The sequence below is a fragment of the Pagrus major genome, chromosome 3 (genome assembly GCF_040436345.1).
Source record: "Pagrus major chromosome 3, Pma_NU_1.0".
Taxonomy (NCBI): Eukaryota; Metazoa; Chordata; class Actinopteri; order Spariformes; family Sparidae; genus Pagrus; species Pagrus major.
In genome coordinates this window covers 7,450,587-7,469,869 of record NC_133217.1, presented here as the reverse complement: position 1 = coordinate 7,469,869, position 19,283 = coordinate 7,450,587, and the positions used below count along the sequence as shown (strand labels likewise).

Sequence of the window (19,283 nt, the reverse complement as noted above, 5' to 3'; positions counted from 1 at the left end):
TACTAGATGAGATGCACCCAAAAGAAGCACAGGACTTCTGGACTCACATTTAAAATAACACAAGTCTGATCAACCCTGCCTTTCAAACACAAACAGAAAGCAGAAAAGGAAGTGATTTGAGAAGAATTAAGCGCTTGAAGGGGGTGGGCGAGGGGGAGGATCTGCGTATTCATTCAGTAGCATCGCAATCAACTTCACTGTTCATTGCTCTGTTCATCAGCAGCTACCCAGCCAATCAGGGTTAATCACAGCCTACCAGCGGGGTTACACAAAGCCCTGATGAAGCTTCGCTGCTCCTGCTCAAAGGTTTTTTCATTGGCCATCAACAACAGGTTAGTAAAGAGAGGGAGGAGGTGTGCTCATAATACGGGGACGTCTGCTGATCATCGGCGCCCATCACCATAACAACACAGCCATGAAGTCAGAGACAGATTAGACAGCTCAATGGAGGGATTGGGGAGGAGGGAGAGGTTGTGCTTTGTAGTGTTGGATGTAGATACATAATGAGGGGTGATTTTCAGATGAGAATAGACAGATTGAGAAAAAGAGGGTGAGAGCAGGATGGTCTGGTGGAGGACGGGTCCTTACCTCCTCGGCTTGCTCCATTGTAGATGGAACTAATGCTGGAAGGAGCTAGAAGACCGAAGCAAAAGTAAGAGAAGGAGGAGGACGACAGGAGGAGGAAAAGATAGAGAGGGAGCAGGAGGGAAGAAAAAAGTTGAGATCCAAAAGCATATGAACATTGTGTGTGCTGGTTAAGGTAATCATACAACTTTTAAGGAGTTGTTTGAAAACTGATACCGGAAGAAAATAAAAAGGAAGAACTTAATTTGCTAAGTTGTAAAGAATTAAATAATGTTGAGGCTTCCCATTTTCAAAACGGTAACTGTTTACTTACCAACAGACAGGCGGGTGGGGGAAGAGTCTCTGGAGCAGCCCTGGCTGCGGGGGATGCGGCTGCGCCTGTGTCCGTCTCCCGTGGCCCCGGCCAGCACCCTGTGGGCCCCTGAGCTCATGGTGCTCAGGGCCGTACTCGTCAACACGCGACCCGGGGAGCCACTCCGACTGCCGGCTTGAGAGACGTAGAGAGAGACAGAGGAGGAGAAAATACAGAGAGAAGGAGAAATAAAGTCAGAGCCCTACTCAGGCAAGCAGGAGCATCTAACAGTGAAAACTACAGAGAAATCTCCCCTCTAATGTGAGGATATTCATTTAAAAAAGATTTGTACACATACAACTGACAGTTACTACTGCCCTTCATCTAGTGGTACTAGTAAAAATAGACAAAATTTGACGCCAAAACTTTACAGTGTTTGATGTCATTGGAAACAGGGTTCTTGGGGCTAGGACAGTGGAAAAACCACACCAACGAATGAATGACAATGAGTTTAGATCTGTGCAAAAATGTTTTCATCTAAATAAATGCAGGGGAATTGACATTTTGTCCAAAGTTAATATAGAACATTTGAGAACAGGGTCTCACTTTCTCCTCCCCATGACACCCTGTCTCCAAATGCAACGCTCACGGTATGTTTACTTCTACAATGACTCACATTACTATCAACCTGAGGACAAACAGCTGCTCTGCAGTGCTGAATATGAAGTGTGTGAAGGCTTTTGGGGAGCAAACTCAAAGGCTCCACGTGTGAAGCTGGGCCTTAAATGATTTCTACATAACTGAGAATGAGCACGCGGACCAGACTCTCTCACTCATTGACACACACAAACTCAACTAAAGTCACACACACACACACAAACTCAACACATGAATAGTCTGCTTCTATGTACTACTACCTAGTGATACATACAGTAAGTACATCTAAATGACAGGAAAAAACTAAACAGGGATTTTTCTGGTATGTAGAGGGAATCTTGATCGAAACTTGCACCTAATTTTTATCATGCAAAGACGACTTTAAACTAGTTTAACCTCTGTTTGACTTGTTTCCAGTCATCTCTACTATCGGTTTTAGATGATGTAGATTTTGTAAATGCATGTAGTATAACAAAAAAAGGCTGAGACTGTAGAAGAAGAGATAGTTAAGTGTACAGAAGGTGTTATTACATCAAACAAAACCTTAAAAAAGTTTAGACTTATTTGCTTTGGATCTTAAAACACATATTTTGGACACTGAATTTAAGTAGGCAAAGCTGTTTTGCTGCCTTCAAATGTGGTCGTTTAATCATGTTCATTGATGTCCAATTGATGAACACCCCCTCTCTTTTGGTGTTCATGACGGCAGAAGTGAAAATTTTATGATTTCATGAGTTCACGAGTTGTGACATGTTTTGAAAGATGAAAGGTAATTTTTTGGTGGATGGTGAGTTAATGATAATAATAATAATAATAATAATAATAATAATAATAATAATAATGAGGAAAAGAAGAAGAAGAAGACTCTTTATTTATGTCACATATCATAGATTCAACCTTCTTGCTGTGAGGCAACAGTGCAAACCACTACGCAACCATGTTAATATATTGCAACTTATATTCTAAAGTATTTTTTCGTAATTTCATGTCTGAGGAAAATGTTGATATTCCCAACAATCTTATCTTTTATCGTTCCCTGCTTTTCTTACCCGCTCCCTAGCTTGCTGAATTGTTAGCCTTGGTTGCCTCTAGACAGAGTCGCCTATCAGCGGTGTCTCACATCTTAAACACTTGAATGCCAAGCTCATCATGATCACGAATTCCCGTGTTGCAACCACAACATCACAAATTACATTTGAAGGCAGCATTTTTCCTTTTTACAGGGAAAATATAGTCTTTTCGATCTTTAGGCTACATCCAGGCACACATAAGAGTGCAGAGACACAAGACTCCCAAAGCAGTGTGTTTAGCATGAGCATAGAGCAGCCATGTTAACAGTCTGTGACTACAAATCCCAGCATGCCTCAGCCAGAGTTTGAGGAGCATTAAGTGATCTTACTGGGTGCACGTGAAGGAAGGAAGGAGGGAGGGAGGGTCAGGGCAACAGATGAGAGGCAGTAAAGTTAAAGAGAGCGGGTAAAAAAGAAGTAGCGTTGTAATCTTACCACCGACAGGGGTAGCAGACTGAGATCCTGAGCCATTAAGCCCATTGGTTGGGAGGAGGGGGAAAGCAGAGGCGAGGGGGAAGGAACAGCAGATTAAACCAGATGAATTATGGGTGTTAGCGCAAAAAAATAAAATAAAAACGGTGTCATGGGGGTTAGAGCACAGAACACGATGGGAGCGCATCCTGGTGTTCCATATCAAGAATGAAGGCGAAGCTGAAGCACTTTGATTAAATAAATCCATTTATTAAAGAGAAAACAAACACACACACTGAACCAGCTGTAGATGATAGCCTCGGAAAAAGCAGTGCATGTTGGGATAGCTGGCGTACGTATGAAGCGAAGCCTGTTCACAATGAGGAAAGGAAAATGCCTCAAAAGTAAATATGCTCAAAAACATCCATACACTCCATCACACGCACATACGTACACAGGAATCTCTCTAAGCCTCTGTTCAGCTGCCATTTCCTCTGTTTCTGTTGGGCTGAGTTTTAGTCTTTTATCTAAATGTCCAGATCTGATTGGTGCACTGGGCTGCAGTCCAATCACTGTCCACTTTTGAAAACTGGTTTCCAAGCTGGCACCGAAGCCATCACGCTAGTAAGCAGCAAGTATTTTTGGAGAACAACAAGAACAAATCTGTTGAAGTATTTTTAACAACCTAAATCAGTGGTTCCCAACCTTTTCCCTTCATGGAGCCCTGTTCTATCAACGATCTAACTGACTGACCCCCTGTCTAACTGACATGGTTATGGATATTTCATACATCAATACATTTAATGGATACAGAACAACTGATAAACTGTACAAATAAGTTCTGTGAATAAAGCTTGTGTTCAGGTTTTTATCATACCCTTTTCCTGTGAGCTCATATATTAAATTATATTCCTAACTTTAAAAATAACAATTGCATTTCAATTTTCAGAGCTGAATGAAAAGCTGAGATATAAGCCTATTGTATATGTATAAAAAAAGCTTTTTAATACCCCTTAAAAATCAAAGAGGCCTCACAATCCCCTGTGAAGCTTTGGCGACCCCTAATGAGGTCAGGACCCTTAGGTTGGGAACCAGTGACCTAAATGACAGCCAGAGCCAGGCTAGATCAGCGTATATGAGCTGTCCACCACACCATCCTCAGTGATGAGACACAGCATGCATCAAAAAACACACATTAAATCACACGCTCGCACACATACTCGCTCCTCTTTCCACAAAACACTGTGATCTGAATGAGAGCGATAGCATGTGGGCCACCATTCCCACTGTGGTACACTGAACACACACTCTGACACACAAACAGAATACCTGGTGTGCAATCGGATTCGTCGGAACCTGAAGGCACAAAAACATTCACATGGAGCTTATCGTCACCGTGAAGGCAACAAGTCATGAAACTCCACACAAGCTCCAAGAAGCTCTCTCTCTCTCTCTCTCTCTCTCTCTCCCTCTCAAACACACACACACACACCATTTATGTAGCTGTGTTTGTGTTTATGTACGTGGAGTTGTCACCCAGAGTGTTTCACTGTGCTGTGTGTTTTGGTACGTACGTTGTGACTGGGAGACCATCTTGGTGCGGCTGCGTCCTCGTGAGTCCACCTGGCTGGACACGCTGCTGGCGGTGGACAAGGGCTGCTTGGTACGTACACGGCCTGTGTGTATGCGGAGGGACAAGTACGGTGAAAATACACACACAAAAGTACTGCTGTACTTCCTAGCACGTCTAGTCACTAACTGTTTGCAGCTGAATGAAGCAGAGAACCGGCTGAGACACATATCCTGCAATAGCAGCGCATGAAGGATGCAGCGCATGAAGGCTGTGTTGTTGAGCTGCTGTGGCTCACATATGTGTTTGGCGACATTGCTACTGCAGCGCTGCTACTGCTAGCTCTATCTTTCTACATGGAGTTTGCCTTTAATAATGATCAATGAAGATGATGATGTGATTTTCCTTTATGTGTGTTGAAAGAGAGAGAGCAGGGGAAGAAACATACTGCCCTTCACTAGTTGTTTAAATTATTTTCATGTCTGTAACATATTCTGCAGATACAGACATTAAAACTGTAGTGAAACACTTATATGATATCGGTATGACTGTCCAGAGATCGTTTTCATCTGTATGTTTTCTGTGCATGTCCTGGAAAAAATAGGCGAGACTCCAAATCTCTGGATGACGTCCTGGAGCTTCAGCCTCACATGAGACATGCTAGAGCCATGCTGCCCACGCCAGCGATGTGGCTGCACTAACCTGTTTACATGGGCGTCGAAATGAAAAGCAAGACGTTCCGCTACACACACGCAGGATATGTGTCTCAGCTGTAAGAAGCACTACAGCCGATGAAAAGCAACTAATGCTGGAAGCTGTTGATCAGACTTCAGATCCTAAACTAAACACCCAGATTCAGCCAGGTCCACAGACAGATAAATACACCAGGGATGCTTCAGTGGATTAGCAATCAGTGTCTAGCAATAATTAGTTGGGTCATGACTAGTTTCAGATTTTAAGTACGTACTCACTAAGTGTTCCAAGTAATCTGATCACCGATCCACTTACAAATGCAATTCTATGTTTATGTAAAGCCATTCTTTTAATTAAAATACTAAGAGGAAAATAATCAAGCACGATTAATGTTGGATCTCTGATGGTAATTTGTTTATGTTTTAGATTTCTACTGTTTTAAATTGCGAGAACCACAGCACAAGAATCCAAATATACTGAATCCTGGTGGTTCCTCTGCAGACGACAACAAACTTGAACTCTAGGTATCAATTTTGTTGACTTTCTCAACTAGAACATCCCTAAAACATGCTCCCACACACATCCACCTAACCACAATCTTACCATTGTCTGACCTGGTCCCTACAGACAGACAAAGAAGGAGCAGGTTGTAAACGACACATTCCACCTGATATGTGTATAATAGAACTACAACAACACATCCTAGGTTTCCTCCTAAAACCTACATAGCTGAATGATGCAGTTTAATGCAGGTGTTTATGGTTAGATCATTCCTTTATTAAGAACAAACTGTAGTCAAGCAGAAGATGATCTTAGATGTGTAATTAATTTGATTTATGATGTTCTGAGTGGGATGGTGATACGAATGAGGGTTGACCAACATAAAAGCTGACAGCAGGGGGCGCTGTGGCCACACACCGCAAATAAAGGAGCTGACATGGAGGAGTGGTGGACTGGAATGAAGTGAGGGAAAAAGGAGAGAAAGGAAAAAAAGAAAAGCACGAGCAGGTTGTAGCTGGTGAAGCAGAGTGAGATGATCTTACCATCCGTTTTATCAGAGGCATCATCTTTAGTAGCAAAGAGAGAGAGTGAAAGAAAGAGGAGGGAACAAACGAAGGGAAAGGATTGACACAAATGATTATTAAAAGTAAAAGATATGAAAGGAAAGGGAACCCAAGAAAAGAGAAAAGAAAAGTGAACAGACAGCATCAGTAACGAGGAAACATAAAATAATGAAAAGGAATAAAGAAAGTAAGACAGAAATGAGAGGAGACACAAGAGAGGAGAGGAGCACAGTGTGTATTAGTTACTGAACATCTGTCCAACAGAGAACCATGCAGATGCTGCGGTCAACATGGAAACAGAGAGACAAACCAACACAGACGACGATATTCATCTACAAAACATGCACACAGAGGATATCCACACCGAACATATACAAGGTAGTGAGCAGGCAGTAGGCGAAGAGAGTAGAACAGTGGAGAGGAGAGAGGCCAGTCCAAGCACTTAAGTGTGTGAGTGTAGGTCCCTCCTGATACAGTCGAGCTTTTATAGACTCTTTTCTTCAACCTGTCTGAAACTTGAGCAGGACTAATTCTGAGCTGACTCATGCTGACCAACGTCTGCGCTCTCTGATTAGTCGTCTAACTCGACTGACAGGGCCCTTACCCAGTGAGGAGTAGGAGCCAGGGGGCAGTCGCCCCGCCGCCCTGGTCTGTCCAACGTGCCGGTGCTTAGCGACTGCTGCTGCGTTTACATCCACGTCACTACGGGAGCGCTGCAGGGAGGCCGACGAGAGCCCACCCTTTGAACCCGCAGGGACTGATAGGACAGGAGGAGGAGGAGGAGGAGGAGGGATGGGAGGTGATGAGGGGGATATATAAATCACAAACACATGCATGCACCACAATACACAAACACAATACTGATACCATAAAGAAATACACAAAAACAGCCAGACACACATACGCATGTGTGTGCGCACGTGTGTGTTGAAACATAAAAACATAACGGAAGTGGCTGTACGGGGCTGGACACAGGCAGATGTAAATGAGAATGATGGATGATGGCTCTGTAGGAGCTGATGTTGTCATAATGTGTGTACGTGTTTTCACAGGAGCGAGTGAGCATGGGATTTGTATTTGAGAGAATGTGTGTGTGAGTGTGTTTGTGTGTTCTTGACTCACCTCGCCCGGGAGCTGCTGACCACTTAGAAGTCAGAGGCCGACTGACAGAAGAGGGAGAAAAGTAGGTCAGACCACAACAAAAAGACACACACAAGGAATCACAACAGAGATGTAGGGCTGCGTGACGAACAGAAAATAAATAAAGAAATAAATAACTTTTCTTTCCTCAATGACAAAATATAAACCAGCTCATTTTCCATGAAGTAGAGTGGAGTGAAATTACACTGCTGTCTACAAACAACGTGCAGGGATCACCTCAAAAAGCTTCACCAGTCCACTTCAAACGTAAACAAATACACGCTAAGAGTTAAACGGGCCAGAGAGTACAAAATGAAAGTGGGTGATTCAGTGAATGTGTGCCAAATCAACTAACAATGATGATTTTTCCCATAAACCGTTCTCTGTGTTGCAATATATTGGTTTTTCCTAATGACTCAAACACACCTGTGGAAACCCCCGTGCCCTGAAGCCGGTGTTTTCACATTTGTGTAAGTTATACACAGAATAAATTCTTCTGATCAGTTATCTAGTTATCGAATTCTATTTGTTTTTTCCTCTAACATATTACTGGTCTTGTAATATTGTGAAAAAAATAACAATAACAGCGTGTAGCCAATACATTAATGCTGATTAATCTCTGAGTTTCAGCCACAGACAGCCAGTGAAATACAATGTGGAAGAGGCTAAACAACACCAAAATGCTGTGGTTAGACTGAGGATGTTACTCTCTGGATATACTTCTAGGAATTTCGGTGTTCCACTTCTTCAAAGCTTTAACATAAGTGGTGGATTTTGTCTTTAAAGTGGGCAGTTTTACTGATTCTTAGAGCAGGAAAGCTGACGAGATGAAAGATTGAATGAGAAAGAAGGAAAGTAAACTAATTTGATCTATGTACACCTTCTGACAAAACATTTCTCAATAGGCAGTCCTAAAGTAACCCTGGAGGTCTAAAGTGAGCTACAGAGGAGTAGTGCTGAGCGTTGATTACTTGAGGCTCTCTTGAGAGGAGGACGAGGAGCGGTCACTCTGGGGAAGTGAGGCCACGCTGCCAGAGCTCTTCAGGCAGGACTGGAGGGTCCTCTGGTACGACGACTCTAAGGAGTTGTAGAGAGCATCGGCCTCTCCTGGAAAGTGGTTCCTCAGACCCCAGTAGGCCCTGAGAGAAGAAGAAAACGGAGACGGAAGTGAGATATCTAACACTAATTTCTTCCTTCATATAATTTAATTTTCAGAATTGCCTCTGTGTGTGTGTGTGTTTGTGTCTTACTTGCGGGCCTCTACTCTGGCCTCTGAATCTGCATCTCGAATTCCCTTCTTGATGCTCTCGACCAGAACTGCTGTGTGCCTTCAAGGGAGAGATACAAAAGGTGCATGAAGTGTGAACAAGAAGAACAACAGGTTTCAAACATATTTTCTTCCTTTGTAAACCCCACTAATGTGAATCCTGCACAGTCAGTGTTGAGGGTCCTCACCTCTCTAGAGAATGGGTTTGCCATTCCTGTAGTAGAAGGTCCAAGAAATCATAACAGCGCCTGGAAGCGACACATTTTTGTTTATCATCCTCATTATCACAGAAAACATCACTTAACAGCATCATTACAGGCATTTAATGAGTTTTTAGCTGTTAATTATTAAGACCTGCTCATTACCACATTTTTAGCATCAACATCAGTGTTCCTGTTAATCTCACCTTCTAACAGCCACAGACTTGGATGTGCAGTTACTGGTTATCAGCGGGATGAGCCTGGGGACGTGGGTGTGCTGCAGAGAGGGAAAGATGCAAAAGGGGAAAAAAAACAAATTCAATAATCAGACAAAAATCATCTTAACGAGACTGTTAAAAGAATTGATGCTTGTGTTTGCAAAACTCACTCGTATGATGATGCGGATAGCCGACACACCGGAGGTGGCCATGACTTTGGCACAGTTGGGGATGAGGTTGAACAGGACGGGAACGATGGCTTCCGCTCCATGGTCGAATTTATTCCCCAGCACTGTAGAGAGGTGGCTACAAGAATACACACAGACAAATACTCAACATGCTATGAACACAGAAGATAATCAAAGTTGTGGCCATAATAAAGGTTGAGCCTAATCTGATTAATGTTCATTATTCTTTATTGGATCCCCACAAAGTGGTTGCCATTCTTTTGGGGTCCTAATTAGCCTAACAACCACATAAAGTACAAATTAGAATCGTGCAGTATCAATTAATGAAATTAGCTATACACAAAAAAAAAAACATACGTCTCAAAAGCAAAATAAAAACATGTAAAAAAACACGAAAAACAAAACAAAAAGGTAACATTTGTTTCACTTGTTGAAGCAGACTATTTTTAATCTCTTTGATGTTGTTAGGTAGTTTGTTACAGGTAGAAGAACCTCTAAACAGAACAGTGATGTTTTCTGCATGTGCAACAACTTCTTAGAAATGTATGGGTAACCACTGCAAACTTTAACTTTTCTCGCTGTATTTTTGTACATTTTGTCATAACAAAAATGTACCCTCCAGTGACAGCAGTGTCTGTAAAATCAATCAACACTTACGCCACAGTGATGCAGGCCTCTCGGACAACTTGTGAGCGCAGGTCTTTAGCTGAAAGTTTGAAGGCTCCATCAAGGAGCCGTAGGTGCTGGTAGAAACAGTCATAGGTGGGAGCGCCCGCCACCAGCAGTGAGCGGATCTTCTTCAACTGCAAAAACAACACATTCAGAAAAACATTGATCAGAAAGACACCAACGATGATCAAACAAGGTGCAAAAGAGGTATTTTCTAGGGATGACCGAGTACACCATTATCTTTATCTGTGATTCAGATGGGAATGGGAAGGGCTTAAACCGGAAGTGGGTAGTTTATCAGAAGTTGCTGTATTCATTATTTATTAGAAAACTATTTATAGAACATCATCAGAATTGAGCTACAGACAAATGTTTTTGAACACAAGAGTAAGAGAACTATTTACAAAAGATGTTTTTGACTTGAATGAATACATTTCAGTCAGCCACACAATAAGGAGTTTCCTTCATCATGAGTACAGATATTGACACAATTTGCTTGTGAAAGCACATTATCTGTAATGCTTTTGTGTTTCAGCTGAGGACTCACGCAGCCCTAGTCTTTAGATTTATATAACCGAAAAAAGGAAATGTGTTGAAGGTGAATCTACTGACAGCGATGGCTCTCTGGTCCCAGTCATGTTTATCATCGGAGCAGATCTCTCGGATCTTGTTCAGGTTGTCCTCAAGATCCCTTGATGAGTAGATCTGCATAGGGCAGGAAGGGAGGGAAAAGACAGAAATGAAGACAGTCTCATAGTTTGGTTATAAAATGGTAAGCAGGTGTGTGATTGTCTGCATTCATGCTCCTGTGTGTAGTGTACCTGGACAGTAGGGACGTCTGTGAATGATTTAATGAAGTCTTCTTCGTCAATTCCGCCAGCACTTTCCTTGGACACTAGAAAATCGGAGTACAGTTCATTAATATATGCGTTTGGTTTAACTCACAAAAACACAAGCACGCTTCCAATTGCATACACAGGCATACAGGCACACTTAAGTCAGTGAGAGCAGCCTGCGTTTCTAATGGACTTCCTGGCAGTAATGGGCACGTCAATCATAACTCTCTAGGGGCTGGAGGCTCTGTGAACCACACCTCCTACAACTCCTTACTGGGGAAGCAGAGAGAGGAGGGAATGCTGAGGCAAAGAAGGAAAAAAAGTGAGCAAGGAGGAGCCGAGCGCAATCTTAGAGGATGAGAATATTAATAAAAGTGACAGAGCTTATTAAGAGAGAAGACATTTACAGGAGAAGAAGAGACTGAAGGGAAGGTGTAAACATGGAGGAGTAAACAGAGAGAAACACAGTGGAAATGCATCCTTTTCTTCTTTTCCGTGGAGTTACTTTTCATATCAGGCTATGCTTCAAAGACATGTCATATCAAAACTCTGGCTACACTGATGTAGCTGGGTGGGTATCTGCAGTCACTATCCTCTGTTATCCTCAGAGAGTAACATGGTAGCAGCCTGGCCATGAAAGCCCGCTTAACAGCACCGATCAACATTTTTAATCATTTTTATTGCCAGCTTCAAGAAATGGAAAGGTTCATGTTAACAGTGAGAACTGCTGGGCGAGACAGCTGCCAAGCCAGAGACCACTGTTTGAGATGGTGTTCATTCGTCTGCGCGAAATCACTGGATATTTTGAGACCAGATATTTTAGAAGAGACATTGTGAAAAAATGAGGCCATATTTGTGGTGACAGAACCAGGTATCTTAAGCCAAAAAATTATCTTTTGTGACCTTAACCAAGTAGTTTTTGTGCCTAAACCTAACCGGACCATAAGCACAGCATTGTCACAACATAACATTGAAAATTTAATCCAAAAAACACATTAAGTTGTGACAGAAAGAAACATTTGCAGAAACATGTATTGCCAACATTTATTATGGCCATTGGGTTAAAAATAATCGAACTTGATCCTTCCAGATACGGCTTAGACTTTTTCAAGCTCTGGACTTTTTTTCTGCCAGTAATTGGCAAAATCGAAAAATCTGTCTGCTCTCTGAGTCCTGCTGTCAGGCGTTGCCAGAGTGTGTGGGCGTACTGTCATCTAAATGCAAATGAAGACAATGGGACCTCCCATCGTCACCATAATCAAGCTAGCCTGATAGAGCAGAGTAAAAGAAAAACTGAAAAACAAAAATAACAGAGAGGTTTATAAAAGTCAAGGTTTCAGAGGTGTAGCTGTGTGTGTGAAAAATACCCAGTATGCCCTTGTCTTCAGCCTCTAACAGACGCTCCAAATCAATAAGACTGTAATGAGCCGAGAGACAAGAGATCACAGTCTTGTGTTTCCAACCAACAGAGCAGCGTAGCAGGACAGACTGCTCACTTGTAAAACACTTACACATACACGTTTATGTGTGCATGTATGTGCGACATTGCTGACACATCAGCAGGCTGCAGGAAATTGACTACACAGTCGTGGGAATGCAGCTTTCTTCCAATACAGAGAGAGAAAGACACGGGAAGAATCAATACATGCAAACACTCAAGTCGTGTAGAGAGGGGAGGGAGAACTGACGGAGGGGAGGAGGCTCTCTCAACGGGAAGGAGGATATAAACGGTTTCAAAGGCAGAATTTCTGAGTCAAGCAAAGATATGAGGCTGATGATAAGAACATGAGGAGTGTATCAGATTTCTGAGGAGACACAGAGGCAGAGTGTGTCTCCTTTTGCTTCCTCTAACAGTCTCACAGTCCTCTACCAGGATAGTTTGTCCCTATTCTGTGACCACCAGTAATACACTGACAGAGAACCTAATATAGAAGGCTGCATCTACATCCTGGAAATATTTGAGCAGCACTGAACTGTCCCTAAGGGCATTAAAGGTTAGTATGGAAGATTTTGTTTATCTTAAGAGTTAAATGATTTAACTTAAATAGTTTCATGACCAAAAAGGAAGAACGCAAAGAGCATAGTCACTTTGGTTCAATCGGTTCACTTTACACCCAAATATCAAACCACAATTTCAATAAAAGAAAATATTACACATAACTATCATTATTCCTTTTCTTCTTTCCAGCTACATATACTGACTTATGTAATTCCAGCCTGGAAGTCATTCATGTTCCTGTCTGTACAAAAGTAAACAGCCATTTCCTAACAACAACTGGACTCTTCTAGTAGCAGGATGTCAACTGTTCCTGTATTCATAAGCTCTATATAATCAATAGTGATATATAGAAATGTGATGCACACGGGAAAGTGGTTAAGGCGACTTTCACATAGATAAAAGTAAGGCTTGCCAATTGTTAAGATACTGATATTTTTCATTTGCCACTAGCTTGGAGAAACCAAAGGCATACTAGCCATGAATGAGCAGTGTTGGGGGTAACACATTTGAGTACTCAGATTACTTATTTAGTTGTAACAAGTAACATAACGTGTTTGTTTTGCAATTCAAGTAATGCATCATTTAGTTATGTTTTCAAAGAGGTAATCTGTGACTGTAAAAATTCCATGCATTTCCCTCTTCCTTTTGTTGCCACAACAAACAGAAAAGGAAAATCCCAGATGCATTTGCACTGTTTCTGTTTCTCGCTCTCTTTTTGGCAGGCAGTACGCAGCCACCTTCGGATAACTCGGTTAACAAGCAGAGAAGGCAGCCTCTGGTTTATTATCCCATGTTGAAACAGGATGTACTGTAGGCTATATACGAGCACGACCCCGCGTTTTCTTGTTTTCATAGAGGTAGCTGGTAAAACTGTGCAAGGACTTGCAGAAGGGTTTTCATTTCTGGTAACGCAAAGGTACTCTGAAGAGTTACTTGTTTCAATAGCTAACATGGTAGGCAGTAATCTTGTAATGTAACAAGTTACTGTAAAAAGTAACTACCAAAAATTGTGAATGGGTGATATAAACACCACTTTCTAAATATTGAAATGTTTCTTTTACAAACTTTGAGATAACAGATGGACAACATGTGTAACTGCACAGTAAGTTCAGTACCTAGCTTGCTGCCGGTAGCGCTGGGCCTGCGTGCAGCGGAGGACTCTGCTGGCTTCTTGGGAACTTTTGGGACCTTGAAGGCAGCCTGGGCCGAGGAAGAACGATTCCCATCCACGCTGTCATCATCCTCAAAACTACGATCTGGAGGGAGAGGACACAGAGTGTTAGGAGTGTTAACGTCCACACGGTCGGCCAAACATAAACATAAATTGTTATCATCGAAAACGGGGGAACAGTTATTTTTACTATATTCACAACCTGCATGAGCATCATTAGAAACTATAAGAAAATACAGATTCGCAACTGGAGAGTCTGTCGACAAAAAGAAAAGATCATCATCACCATCATCATCATCAAACATCTACTCTCACACACAATCACTTTGTTGCATAGGGCAGAAGGGAGGGAAAAGACTTCTGAAAAATTTCAAAGCACCTTGGATTTCATTCGCCACTTTTATGTTGAGCATTAAGCAGAGTACAGAGGAGGATGTAGTCTACAGAGAGCTTGGTCAGGAATCACTAAATCAATACTAATTACAAACCCACTGCTGAAGAAAAAGGCAAACCTACACACATATACGATCACATTTAACAGCCCAAAAAACACAGCTGATCATCAAGATGTCCACCCATGCAACCGGTGACTGACAGAACTCTCTGGAACCAAAAACCCTCACGTTGCAATAAATGCTAGCAGAAATTAGGCTAGCTAGAAAGCTAGCATTGAAACTTGAGACACTCTTCCAACAATGGTGCAGCATTTTGATCGTAAATCTACCAGTGACACACACACGCGCGCACACACACACACACACACACACACACACAGAAGTCAACTGTGGAGATGAAAGTGTTGGCAGAGGAATGCAGTTGCGCTCCGGTCTCTCTGACAACCAGCCATGGAGAAATGCGCCAAAGCCACCACCCTACACCTTGACTCATACATCAGTTTACCTACACACAGTCAACATGCGCAATCAATTGACAGGCGTGTGTGTGCGTCTGTGCATACAAGCCAAATTTACACTGTGATTGCTGAGCATATTGTGTCAAGCTTAGTAAACGCAAATTGGACATCTAGAGAAGCAGACATCCTTTATCATGACACAACTAAACATAGTCATCGATACACACACCCAGCTGCATCCCTGCACTCACAGTCACAGATCCGCTGGCAGATAAGACGCCTCATCCTTCTGGGAGGGCGTGGTATTGGGGTCCCCCCTCTTCTCCAAGCCGTACCCCAAGACACATACACACCCCTCACACACACTTCATTCAGGGGGGCTAAGGTTGCACGCACACACACCTCACATCGCCGTCCGAAAACCCCTCCACCCATACAAGTGCCGGCATTTTCTTTCACTCTCTCTCTCCATCATCTCTCTCTCTCTCTCTCTCTCTCTCTCTCAGCTTCTCTCCTCCTTCCCTCAGCAGCCTCACAGCCAATCAGATGGGAGGTGACATCATAGTGTTGCAGCCAGTGCGGAGGCAGGACTATGAATGCGTGTGTGTGATGGGAGAGAGAAGGGGAGAGCGAGACACACACAAGGACACTCCAGGAATATTAACAGGGCTTCTGTGTCCCTGCCAGACCAGCTAACCTAAACTCATTACCATTGACAACACACTCTCTCCAGCTTCTTTAACCCTGTCTCTCTAGATCCCTCTCACGCACACACAATTGTCAACAACCTCTTAACACACTTTTCATGCTGTTTTTACTCATGAGACAAGATACACATTTATCCACTCATTCCATCTTTCTTCATATACACAAAAGGACAAAGGATGATGGAGCAATGATCAAAGGAGGGGTGTGGGGAGGGTGAAGGGGGGGAAGACCACACCCCTCCATCTGAGGCCTTGACCCTCCCACCCTCACACAGACGCACACACATGCAGACAGCAGGGTTAGGGAACTATGATGTCAACTTTCAGCTTTAATTTCAGGGTGTTTGCATCCACATTAACTGGAGAGTCCATAGCTTTTTAAAGTTGAACAGTTTTATGGGATCACAACAGACAAATTTACTGTAACCCTAACGAAAGTCATTATTTATAACTAAGCTACTTTACAACCAGCGACTGACTGAACTCTTTAACCCACAGACATCAGCAGACACTGTATCAGTATCTGGCTTTTTTTGCAGTATTTTTACATGTAGTGTGGTCCACAGCAAGTCAAGTACATTCAGTGGGATTGAAGTCTGACTAGTTTAGCTGCACTGGCCAGGAATTGTGGTGCTAGATAAAAAGGGTGATTATGTGTAATGTGATTAATTACAGAGCCAAAATTAAATACTATTACTATGCAACTATCCTAAACTCTTATGAAAATGGTATGGATCCCTTTATTTAAAGTGAAATTTTAATTATGTTGGTAGGGATCCAACGGTTATTAAATTCTGGGCCGAAACTAGTTTTTAAAACAACAATTTGGCTAATAGCTGATGCCAGCGAAACAATGGGTTTAATATAATCTTCTTTCACATGAAAAAGAAAACTTGTTCCTTGAAAACTATCTGATTCTAAAGCCCTTTTATCCTGTACTTAATGTGCTGACTGTGTACTTAACGTGCTGACTTGTTTGTGTCTGTGTACAACTACTCCAAGTGCCTTTAACTGCCCCCTGGGACAAATAAAGTTTTTTTAATTGAATTGCTATACAACTATCTACTCAATGATAAGAATTTGTCAATGCTTTAATAGCCTTACAAACTGAAGGGAGGCATGTCACAAGCCAGTAGTTTATGAATGTACCAGCAAAAAAAACGTCCACTGCTATTGATGAATGTCAACTTACTTGCTGATAAGCCGCTAGCAGCCAACAAGATAAAACTCAGTCGATATCAATGTGGAATAAATCGGTGCATCCCTGAAGTTTGGTCTTCAAATTACATCATATAAGTGATACTTCTGTTTCCAATGGTGGTAACAGCATGTCATCCTAGTGTCCTAGATAACTATTATGGGTCAGCATCAGAGGTCAAAGTTCAAGGGCCAAGAAGGCGACGACAAGACCCTCCTTTGCATAATAACACCATTATGAAACAGGCTCTTAAGAGACCTAAAATTAATGCAGAAGATATAGACGCACAGTGATGTTTACAGTTACATCACAGACACAAGTAGAACTGAATGAATTCACAGCATCAGACACCAGTTTAGTGAATGTAATTGCTTTCTAACAAAATTCATGGGCATTATAGCAATAATCAGCCATGCATCGAGGGTCTTAGCATTGATTAGCATCACTGTTAGCACGATTTGCATCTCCTGCTTTTGTCCAGTCAGACCCCACGGGAGTACATGTCTCTGGGTGAAGGGCAGAGCAAAGACACCAGAGAGAAAGAGAGATGGGGGGGGTGGAGGGTCCCTCATAGAGAGCAGACTGCACACATGCTGTTGCCATGGCGACCTGTGCAGACCAGCTTCTCAGATGAATAGAGCAGCAAACAGGGAAAAAAAGATGCTCAGTAAGCCCACTTGCGCGCACACACAACCACACAGATCCAATTTTGTGTAATCAACAGTTGGATTTACTGTTTATTCACTGACTTCAAGTTAGTTTATCAAATTAAAACAGATTCTAGTTTGATGGGGAGGAAAGGCTCCTCCAGCAACACGCAAATATACACCATATTACTAAATAATATGCCACGACATTTAGTTAACAAGCCTGCACACACATGCACACGCAGAAACAGGCACACATACACCTACACAAACACACACACACAGAGATATCAGATCCAGCATGTACCAGGCAGCGTTGCCATGGAAACTCCAGGCCGAGCTCCCCTCCTCTCTGCATTTGAGTCCAAAAAGAGGAGTGACATGAGGAGAGAAGACGGCTGGCTTAAATATACAGATGTGATAGTTGACCAGACATAAGCAACCAGTGGTCAAATCAAAGACATGTTAAAACACATCCCCGAAAACATGCACCAAAGCTCAGGTGTGTCAGTACCCAATCTGTGTGGAAATAATCCCAAAAATAATCTAAATGGAGGAAGTGAAGTGAAACACATGATGCATTGTTGTTTCGATTCTCCATCTCAATTTAAAAGGAAAAGGGTAGAAGGAAAGGGGAAACATCATTTGCTGATTAAATCACAAATCTGTGATCAGCAAATAAACATTCAGTTGTGGCCACAAGGTGGCAGCACTAGCTCTGTTCTAACCAAAGTATCCCTATGGTTCCAACATCCTAAATAAACCTCAAACACAGAGGGCATCTGTGTTTTTAGTATCTCGCTGCATTATAGACAGGAAAGAAAATTAGAGCGAGAGAGTGTGTGCATTTAAAACCCAAGAGTAACACAGAATTAAATAGACAAGACACATTAAATCTTCTCAGATTTAACAGAGTCAATCATGAGATGAAGTTTGTATTTAAGGATGAATGTTTATAACCTGACTAGAAATTAACTGCAATAAATATATGACGACAAATTTTAAAAAGTGATTTAAGACACTGATATCAAAGTAAATCACATAACGTCCCTGCTCACTGGTTAGAACAGCACAAGTGACTAAAACCAAAGACCTAACAGAGTAAGAACAATGGTGCGAGCAACAGACACAGCTTAGGAAAAAAACTAATCTAGAAGCGGTTACTGTTAACTGTACTGACAAAAAGATGTAAAAGTTCTTGAACTTTTTATTAAAACAAAACACAAAGGTATTGATATGAGTTCATATGACGGTGTGCAAAACTAAATCTGATCAGCCAATTCTGTGCACACATGCCAAAAGCCAACACAGTGCTTCTATTTGTATAAACCTATTTTCTGTCACTAGTAATTATAGTCACATAATTCTATGCAAACCCTGCAATGCTTAACTTCTGTAACAGAAAGTGAAGAAAGGTTAAGCTGTTTTAAACCAATGGGACATCCAATCAGCTGCAGCACTGCAGACATCATCACCCACATTACCGCTGAAAATGTCAACATGCCACTCAGAGCATAACCAGATATCTTCTGTGGAAAAAGACGTACTACACAGAGAGCCTGTGTTTGTACTGATCTGCAGTAAGCTGCACGGGAACGGGCAACATCACATATTCCCACTCAGGAGCATGTGACAATGTGCAGAGTCCCATGAAGAGGATGACACACAGGAGAGTATTTTGTCACTGACTGCACAGCCCTCAGATGAGAATGACTACTGGTGAAAAGGAGAACATGAGCAGTGCTGCGAGAGCTGGTACAAAGCTGCCGAAAAGTTCATGACTGCACCAGATACAAAGTAAACTAGAAGAGGTATGTTTGTCAATAGAAAATGAGTCTTTCCCATTTC

The 19,283-nt window shown here is 42.2% G+C and overlaps 1 protein-coding gene across 1 annotated transcript in view; it reads right to left on the bottom strand.

Moving 5' to 3' along the window:
- The window catches only part of clasp2 (cytoplasmic linker associated protein 2), a 63,854-nt gene that overhangs the window by 17,270 nt on the left and 27,301 nt on the right, over positions 1-19,283 (bottom strand). The window contains exons 8-22 of the mRNA XM_073463499.1: positions 13,975-14,115; positions 10,846-10,919; positions 10,637-10,729; positions 10,013-10,158; positions 9,338-9,473; positions 9,156-9,226; positions 8,938-8,997; positions 8,733-8,810; positions 8,454-8,621; positions 7,465-7,505; positions 6,947-7,099; positions 5,882-5,899; positions 4,590-4,691; positions 899-1,072; positions 589-633 (exon numbers count right to left, since the gene is read on the bottom strand). Of these exons, the coding sequence (XP_073319600.1) occupies positions 589-633; positions 899-1,072; positions 4,590-4,691; positions 5,882-5,899; positions 6,947-7,099; positions 7,465-7,505; positions 8,454-8,621; positions 8,733-8,810; positions 8,938-8,997; positions 9,156-9,226; positions 9,338-9,473; positions 10,013-10,158; positions 10,637-10,729; positions 10,846-10,919; positions 13,975-14,115 (1,500 nt within the window). The remainder of the gene's footprint in view (positions 1-588; positions 634-898; positions 1,073-4,589; positions 4,692-5,881; positions 5,900-6,946; positions 7,100-7,464; positions 7,506-8,453; positions 8,622-8,732; positions 8,811-8,937; positions 8,998-9,155; positions 9,227-9,337; positions 9,474-10,012; positions 10,159-10,636; positions 10,730-10,845; positions 10,920-13,974; positions 14,116-19,283) is intronic.